A 10,073-nucleotide genomic window follows, 5' to 3' on the forward strand; every position below is an offset into this window, starting at 1 on the left:
CAAGAGTATTTAAATTTCCATGTAGGAGAAAGCAATGTAGCTATCAGTGTCTTGGAAGATATCTTTGCAGAAGACATAGGCACACGCTCCTGCATTTCACTTAGTTGGAGTTTATTTAGCTAAGAAGAAAGCTGTCCAGATCACAGGTGTAGATTCCTAACCTCGAGTATCATATCAAAGGAAAATTTGACTGATTAAATGATCAAACTTCCTCTTTGTAAGTTACGTAAGTGCCATCTTTGCCTCTTTCTTTTCTCTCTCTCTCTCTCTCTCTTTCTCTCTCTCTCTCTCTCTCTCTCTTTTTTTTCTCTCTCTCTCTCTCTCTCTCTTTCTCTCTCTCTCTCTCTCTCTTCTTTCTTTATGGGAGACTGAGTCTCTTTCTGTTGCCCAGGTTGGAGTGAAGTGGTAGGATCTTCACTGCAACCTCCACCTCCTGGGTTCAAGCAATTCTCCTGCCTCTGCCTCCACAGTACCTGAGATTACAGAAGCCCTCACTTCTTTTTTATGCTCCTCTTTTATGCTTTGTGTATCCAGTGGAGAGGAAAATTGGAAGTCCTCGGATCACCTGAGGTCACAAGTTCAAGACCAGCCTGGCCATCATGGTGAAACCCCATCTTTAAAAAAATATATAAAAAATAAAAAATTTAAAAGAAGTGTTCTCAGAGTTCAGGATGAAGAGAGCATGGAGCTACTGGCCACAAGAATAGCTATTATTTGCTTGGTTTATCTTCGAGCCCATTGTGCTGGCCTGTCAGCTCACAAACCCCATTCTTATTATTTCACTTAATCATCAGGTATTTGGACTTGATTTTATATTACTAAAATAACAGAAACTCTAAATGAGACTATACGTGGATACTTTCAGTTTGATTCTTTCTTCAATGTATGACAGCCAGGACATTTTTGGAAGCAGTGTAGATTATATGTAGTGCTTGTCTTGGGTCTGATTGCCTTTTGAAACACAGTGCAGAGCTTCTGGAGTGCAGATGACATGGATGTAAACAAAAGAAATTCTAAATATACAGGGAATGGGGCAAAAGATAAACAGGGAGATGATCAAGCTGCTTTAGGAGATGTGAGAATAAATTACTATCTGATAGGACCACATAAATCCTTGCACAAGATGAGTGATATCCAATTCTTGCCAGGCAATCAGTAAGCTATCTTATTTCCTTCATCAAATGTTTATTGAAAAAGTACTCTGCGAGGCACTGCTCTTTGCACTGAGAATATAATTGTAAACAAAAAAAAATTTAGTCTCTTAGATGTTATATTTGTGTGTTTCTGGGGAGGTAGCTCGAAACATGAGGATGGTTTTCCATTGCTTACTAAGGTGGAGGAGGAACATTTTAAGAGCCTGATGATGTCAAAAGGAAAAACATGGTTAATACCGGGGCAAGGTTTGACAAGGCCAGGAATGCCATGATCCATCACAGATGGATCTATCCAGATGTGGGGGAAACACTAATGTTTAAAAAGAGAAAAAAAGGTTGTAAATGCCTAGTTCTACCATGTACTAGCTGCCTTAATTTAGGAGAGTCACATACCCTTCCTACTGCTCAAATGTAATCTTTTCTATAGATCTACCACAAAGAGTTAAATGAATGAAGGATTAAATGAATGAAGATCATGTTGTATAAGTATTTTGAATTGCAAATCATAAAGTGCTCAACCTTTATGATTCCCTTAAAAAGCATAGACATATAATCTCACGTTGTCATTAATAATGGCTCACAAATATGATGATTCTCGAACTGTGGCTTACATCTTCAGTGATTGAAAAAAAAGTCCCCAAATGATCCTGATGCTTTATTTCCTTCTACTCTGGGAGGAGGAGCATATGTTTGGGTGGATCCTGCCCTCCCTCTAAAAATCTTTGCTCTAATGTTGCAAGAATATTGTTTTAATAATGGGTGTCTGCATTTCAAATAAGTATAACGAAAATATTTGCTAAGGAAACTTAGTTGGTTAAGGCAGTTACAGCCCAAGGATAATGCCTTGTAACTTGAATCATAAGCAGTCTTTCCACAACTTACAAGCAAATCATAGTCACTTAATTAACAAATGTTATTTCCCCAGTATGTTCACTTAATTGACAGCAAGCCAAGGCATTCTTCCATGACCTCAGCCTCCTCGTCCTCCCCTAGAACTGGCTTCCATGGAGGTGAAGAACTGCTCTGCGGTGACAGAGTTCATCCTTTTGGGAATCCCACACACAGAGGGGCTGGAGATGATACTTTTTGTCTTATTCTTGCCCATCTATGCCTGCACTCTGCTGGGGAATGTGTCTATCCTTGTTGCTGTTATTTCTTCTGCTCGCCTTCACACGCCTATGTATTTCTTCCTGGGAAACTTGTCTGTGTTTGATATGGGTTTCTCTTCAGTGACTTGTCCCAAAATGCTGCTCTACCTGATGGGACTGAGCCGACTCATCTCCTACAAACACTGTGTCTCCCAGCTCTTCTTCTTCCATTTCCTTGGGAGCATTGAGTGCTTCTTGTATACAGTGATGGCCTATGACCGCTTCACTGCCATCTGTTATCCTCTGCAATACACAGTCATCATGAACCCTAGGATCTGTGTGGCCTTGGCTGTGGGCACATGGCTGTTAGGGTGCATTCATTCCAGCATCTTGACTTCCCTCACCTTCACCTTGCCATACTGTGGTCCCAATGAAGTGGATCACTTCTTCTGTGATATTCCAGCACTCTTGCCCTTGGCCTATGCTGACACATCTTGGGCCCAGTGGGTGAGCTTCACCAACGTTGGCCTCGTATCTCTTGTCTGCTTTCTCCTAATTCTTTTATCCTACACTAGAATCACAGTTTCTATCTTGAGTATTCGTACAACCGAAGGCCGTCGCCGAGCCTTCTCCACCTGCAGTGCTCACCTCATTGCCATCCTCTGTGCCTATGGGCCCATCATCACTGTCTACCTGCAGCCTACACCCAACCCCATGCTGGGAACCATGGTACAAATTCTGATGAATCTGGTAGGACCAATGCTGAACCCTTTGATCTACACTTTGAGGAATAAGGAAGTAAAAACAGCCCTGAAAACAATATTGCACAGGGCAGGTCAGATTCCTGTTAGTAAGAGCAGATAAATGGGTACATGACTCTGGAATTCCTTCTGCTTTGACATATGAAATTTCACTTTGGAATCTTCATGTGTGACAACAACTTTGAAATTTTCAGCAGGTGAATAATATGGACCACTATGCTATAATACATTATCTTTTTGCATATTTTATTTTATTGTATTATCTAAGTTCTGCCTCTTCACCTATCTTCAAAGTAATATAGTCTTGGTTATTATTACTTTGCCTTTCTTCTATAGAGAATTCCCTGTCCCTGGAAGGAAGGTCTTTTCTATCATGCCATTTTCTTTTTCACCGCTTTTCTCAATTTACTCCCCTCACACTATTAGTGAGAAAAACCTATGGGGAAAGGCAATAAAAAAGGAGAAAAGAGATTTTAAATAACTGATTAAAAGAATAATATAATTTTAAAAGTATACAGGCTGGGCACGGTGGCTCACACCTATAATCCCAGCACTTTGGGAGGCCAAGGCAGGTGGATCACGAGGTCAAAAGATCAAGACCATCCTGTTCAACATGGTGAAACCCCGTCTCTACTAAAAATACAAAAATTAGCAGGGCATGATGGCTTACGCCTGTAGTCCAAGCTACTTGGGAGGCTGAGGCAGGAGAATTGCTTGAACCCAGGAGGCAGAGGTTGCGGTGAGCCGAGATCATGCCATTGCACTCCAGCCTGGGTAACAAGAGCAAAACTCCATCTCAAAAGTAAATAAATAAATAAATAAATAAATAAAACAAAAATATTAACAGACTAAGGACTAGAGTCAAGATGTAGGTTTTTTGTTTTGTTTTGTTCCTTTCTCAAACATCTGGAAAGGGAATTACTTAGAATTTGTCAGCAAGGATGTTCATCCCATATCTGACCTCATGCCTGATTTCTCTGCCTCAAGGTTTTTAGGCAGATCAGATTAGCCCCACTGCCTAAGGAAAGCGAAAAGCATTGTGGCTAGTCTACCAAACTTGAGTCTGTTTCCATCTTGCTACCAGCTACTAATGTGGCAAGTAGTGTGGTAACTATTTAGTAGTTTTATCAGGTCAGGTGAATGGATTGGGCCAATGGCTTTCCAAGCCTGATTCAAGGAGCCCTGAGCCTCCAGTGAATTTATCCTGAGGTTTCCATATTAAATATAGTTAGTGAGAACTTTCTGTTTGCTTATCATATGTGTTAAGTTTTTAGGTAAGATTCCACTGGAAGAAGTTTGAAGCTTCTGGACTTTTTGATCTCTCTGGTACCTTGTAAGGTTAAAAAGCATGATCCCTGTGGTACCGTGCAAGATTAAAAAACATTTTTGTTCTGCCCATAACTTTAAAGGTGTTTCTGCCTTTTCTTTGACACCTGAATCTCAGCCTTACCTCTTAGATGTTCACTTGGGCTTGCTAGACTTGGTAAGCTTCATGGATTATTCCATTACCTGCCAAACAATTCTACTCTTCCAAAAAAATCTGTAAAGAAAATATTTATACTTATATTTGGTCTCAGGCAACCTCCTCACTTTTTGATGTGTATCAAAATTATCTACTTTGACTCAAAAACAGCTACACAGAAGCTTTGTGGAGCCATTGATTAGATCTGAAAACCCCATAGAAGACAGAGATACTTAGCATTTTCCTGGATTCATTGTATGAACTGCCTAGGGTACACATAATTTTATCTCTTTACACCTGTTACCAAAATACTAGGCACCATGTTATTAAAATTCTAACTAGAAAGCTTCCTAATCCACTGTGATGTACGAAAATAAATTCAGCTTCATATTCTCCGTTTTATCCCTTTTTAAAAATCTCCTAAGCATGACACCCACATTGCAAAGTTTCCTTCCAGAATTCTCCATATCCTTGGAACTACCAAGTTTATAATTGTCTTAATAGCCTCTTCACTTATTTGTGCCTCAAATTTCTGTCTTGGATTCAGTAGTATAAACATTGTCATTTTTAGAGGCCTATTTGTCAGATATTATCAGAAATTCTATATAAAATTATCTCATTTATTCCTCAAAACAATCTTTGATATTTGTGCTATTGTTCCCACTTTACCATGAGAGGCCCAGGATATAAAAGCAAGGCTTTTACGCTTAAACACTAAGAAACTGCTTCCAAAATGCTTAGAAATCTTTCCAACTAGGAAGAGATAAGAAACCAAGAGGAAGCACCTGACTTCATCCGTGTCAGCCCAAGAAGCATATTACATCCAAGATAGAGTTATTTTCTCCCACTCTTACAAAGGAAACAGTAACCAAGGGAGTCAATGGTGGGCTTAACTCCAGAACGTAGATGGCAGAGGCCTCAAGTGGGTGAGGCATCTCAGTGCGGCAGAGGCCACACTGAGAAATGATTGGGCATACCAAGAGGGACACAGCAATGGTGACTCAGAAAAGAAGGGCCACACAGGAATAAGCAGTGTCACATCTTCATGTCTTCTTCCAGTAAAAACAGACAAGAGCCATAGATGAAGGCACGGGAACCTTTGTATCACTGAGTATTGCTGGAAGGAGGAGAGGTGACTGAGAATACAAAAATCAGCAAGAGCTTGAAAGAAAGCCCTGTCTCCAAATACCCACCTTATGCCTTCTGTCACCTGTGCTCCACCCCTCTCATTAGGAAGTATCCTGACTAATATAAGGAGATGGCTGTTGACTTTCAGTTACTGATTTCTCACTCAATCTGGGCAATGATCCTTGATCCAGCAGCTCACAATCCTCCCTCTGATCCCCAGTTTTGATATGCATTTAGCCTGTTGAATTCACCTTCTGAGGATTCATAGAAACATCCCAAAAGCTCTGTTATTGGCCAAGGGAAAATCTAACAAAAGATCTCAGAGCCCCTCCTTGCCCCCAAAATGGTTTCAAATGTAACTCAGCATTCCAGAGGAATGGTAATAATGGTACTGCACTTTCCCTTTTCTCTGATATATATGTTTCTTATTAACATTATAAGACAAAGTGAAAAAATAAAGACAAAATATCACATCCAATTTTAAAGTAATGGGAATCCACTATTACAAAATCTCTTTTCTGTAACTGATTCAACTAAACCTGATTTTAATCACAACTTACAAAACTGTTTTGATTCCATTCTCAAACATAGAATCCTTTGAGATTTTAGTTATTTTTAAAGTTTCTTAGTAGTGAATCATTGATTAGTAGCTTGATATTACCAGAGTTAAAACACCTATTTACCATATTTCTTCCAATATACTCTAAAGCTGTGCTTCCTATACAAACCTGTTTGGGATCATTCACAGTCACAGCAGAAAAGCTCGTCTATGTTCTCTGCTGTTCTAACTTGCTTAAGAGGGATTGTTGGGTAGCATTCTATGCTTCAATTTTTCTCTCCTCTGCCTTTCTTAATTAGAAACAACATTTTCCAGGTATTGGACACTTTGTTCCTCTTTTCAGTTAAGCTGTTCGCTCTAGAAAATAAGTAATTAGTTTCACAAAGAAAAGTCAGGTCTAGCACCTCCCAGGCTTTCTCCCATCTTCTCTGCTTCCAAAGAGTCTGAAAATTTTTAAAGTAAAAACAACTTTTATTTCAGGAATATTTACATATTTAACCAAACCATTTATGTAGAAGATATGTTTATTCAATTTATTCAAGAATTTCTTCTCTGAACCCTCAGACTGGGAGACCCTGGGAAACCTGAGGCATGATGGGAGAAACACAGCCCCCAACATTCCCTAGAGCGGATCCAGACCCGGGAGATCACTAATGTTCCCACTATAGCGAGACTCACACGCACACAGCAAGTCGATCTGAACATTTGCATGAAGGAGGCCACTCCATCATGGCAGTCAGAACACGGGTTTCAAAACCGGTTTTTATGCCTGAAATTCTGCCATGAAAGAATGAATTTCCTCTCAAATCTCATATTCTTTCTTCAAAAGTAAATTTTCTGGGAAGTAACAGAATGATAATATCTAGCTCTAGAAAGAGATATTTATAATTGGTAGGAGAAGCAAGAAGGCAGACAAGCAAGTACATAGAAACGTTTTTCTCTACATCAGTTTGGCCACAGGTCAGCACTGATATCCTCAAATCTCTTTCTCATAGACATCCTGGAGAAGTAACTCAGTTAGAATTTATTAAATTCCTGTTTGCAGCAGATACTATTGTTATGCCAAATAGATGAAGATGAATAAGATTCCCATCCTGAAGGAGTCCATCATCTGTTGTTAGAGTCATACGTAATAGATGGTCCATAATAAAACATGATAATAACAGCAGAACACACTTTCTTGGGGTTTACCATGTGCTAGGTATTATTCTCAAGCACTTTACTTTACCTGAATTAACTCATTCGGTCCTCACCATAATCATGTGAAGTATTAGTATTAGTTTTATCTCATTTTATACAGCAGAAAACTGGCACGATAAAAACCCTAGAAGGAAATCTAGGCAAAACTATCCAGGACATAGGAGTAGGCAAGGACTTCATGAACAAAACACCAAAAGCATTGGCAACAAAAGCCAAAATAGACAAATGGGACCTAATCAAACTCCACAGCTTCTGCACGGCAAAAGAAACAGTCACTAGAGTGAATCGGCAACCAACAGAATGGGAAAAAATTTTTGCAGTTTACCCATCTGACAAAGGGCTGATATCCAGAATTTACAAAGAACTCAAACAGATTTACAAGAAAAAAACAAACAAGCCCATTCAAAAGTGGGCAAAGGATATGAACCGACACTTTGTGAAAGAAGACATATATGAGGCCAACAATCATACGAAAAAATGCTCATCGTCACTGGTCATCAGAGAGACACAGAGAAGTTAAGCCAGTAAGTCACAGAGCTAGGATGTTTTGCAGGCTGTCTCTGACAGAGCAGGAGCACCGTCATCTTGGACAAACACCACCATGTTAGGTTCCAGCTCCCTTTCTAACCTCATGCATTTCAAGGAAATCACTTCTTTTCTAAAAAACAAGCAGCCAGAAAGAGCAGACAGTAAAACACAGATAAGACAGTTCAGACACAGAGGGAGGAGGGAAAGTCTCTTGAGTAATCACCAAACTTTACACTCATACAATAGGCCCCAGTAAAACAGTGGGCCCTAATAAGCACATTCCTTTCTCTTTTGATGTACTAAGATAGGGAAGCTAAAATCAGACTCTGGGGGTATGCCTGCAGCTGCAGGAAGATGTAAAGGAACCGACACAAAAACTCTTCCTCCCAGATAAGCAAGACAAAGAGATATAGAAACATTCTGAGCCTGTGAAAAGTTATCCCGCCCTGAGCCCTTAAATACTCTTAGTTTCTAAGGGAGAGTGCTTCTGACCTAATTTGGCCAGAAGACCCTTTCAGGTTTATTCTCAGGTTTATTTTGGAGACTAAACCTGTCTTTGACTGTTGAGCTGCTTTTAGTATTTCTTTCTTCCTACTTCAACTCTTAAAATTTCCAGTGATCTTTCTTTTAATAATTTCATTACAACGTCAGCATCATAAATTCAGAGACGCAACGGGAGCATGGAGAAGTGACCGAGTATTTCTGCCTATGGCTGTTTGGGAAGGCTTTGCAGGAAAGGTGGGATGTGAGCCAGGCTGTGAGGAATGCATGGGGAAGAGAGTGAATAAAGATCAGACAGAAGGTGGGAAAGTGCAGAATCAGGAAGAAGGGGACATCTTGTAGAAGCATAGGTGTGTACCAAGCACACTATTTCCAGGGAGAACTGTGTTGGTGTAATAGAAGATGATTGAAGGTGGAAGTGAAAGACAGGAGAGAGGAAGCGGGGGGGGGGGGGGGAGAGAAGGGGATGGTAGAATGGAGCCTAATCAGGATTGGGTTTCTTATCATGAAGTGCCCTCTATGTAGAAAAGCCCATATATCCAGGTTTGCCAGGAGAGTTTATGCATGATTTTTAAATAGTGCTCGCAATTGCAAAAGTGTTCTGATGTGTAAAATAAACTATGTGGACACATAGCGAACTATAAAGCTAAGGAGAACTTGGCAACGAAGGGTCAATGAAAGTGTGGAGGCTGATTATGACTTAGCTCAGCCAAGAGTATTTGCAAGTCCAGCCAGTGCCGAGAATAGGGTGGGCAGAGCGCTCCACCAACAGAATGGAGAGGAATCTGCTCTCTTGTACCCCTGTGGGAAGTACCTACCACTTCACACCCACTGACCTCTTGCACCATCAGATGTAGGCTGTACCAGCTCAGCTACTTACCACCAAGGACTCTTTCTCTTCCATTATCAGAGCTCATGCAGCAACCTCATGGCAGGACTAAGACTGGATCAGAAGAAACTAGAGAAACTCTAGTTTCTCTGCTACGTTCTGTGAATCATACCACTTAAACTTTTTCCAATGTGAGTGAATTATATTTTGTTACATACTATTTGCGATATGTGTAAGACAATACATAACACTGGCTCTTAATTTTCCAAACTTAAATGTCCCTGTGCATGCTAACCTACATATGTATTAGTGATAGTGAGTAAACACTGAAGGATAAGCCACAGGAAAATTGTGGCTTATCCTTTTTAAACACATTCTTTTAAACTATCTCTTTTAAAACACATTCCCAACTCACGATAATCCCCACTGAGGATCAGATAAAGAGATGCTCTGTTTTATCGAGTGGAAAGTTTTATCATATCAGCAAGATGTGGTTGACACTTATGCTCATAAGACACATGACCAGGAGGGTACCGAAAATCTCAAAGTCATCTGCTCACAGATCCCATGATCGTTATCACAGAGCTTCTTTAAACTACCAAATCTCTCATCAGTGGTCTGATCTACTGGTTTATTTCCCAGTCAACTCTGTTAAAATTGTTCTTTTCTAGCATCCTCCAAATAAATAAACATGAAGGCTCTGTCCTCCTAGATTCCATAACACTGCCCAATGACAGCTGGTCTCCCCCTTACATCAGATCTGTTACGTAGTTTTGCTTACTTCTATGCAAAGTTTGCTCTGGGACTTGATCTTTCCCCCAAAATGTCATCTAATGAAATTATTCACTTCATGATTTTTAGTT

The 10,073-nt window shown here is 40.0% G+C and overlaps 1 protein-coding gene across 1 annotated transcript; it reads left to right on the forward strand.

The window, feature by feature from the left end:
- The first annotated feature begins 1,950 nt into the window (after positions 1-1,950).
- On the forward strand, positions 1,951-5,986 carry LOC100397676 (olfactory receptor 10D3). The gene has a single exon (XM_002754608.5). It carries the CDS (start codon positions 2,159-2,161, stop codon positions 3,104-3,106), a length of 948 nt encoding a protein of 315 aa, XP_002754654.2. The 5' UTR covers positions 1,951-2,158; the 3' UTR covers positions 3,107-5,986.
- The last annotated feature ends 4,087 nt before the right edge of the window (positions 5,987-10,073 follow it).

The sequence above is a fragment of the Callithrix jacchus genome, chromosome 10, assembly GCF_049354715.1.
Source record: "Callithrix jacchus isolate 240 chromosome 10, calJac240_pri, whole genome shotgun sequence".
Classification (NCBI taxonomy): Eukaryota; Metazoa; Chordata; class Mammalia; order Primates; family Cebidae; genus Callithrix; species Callithrix jacchus.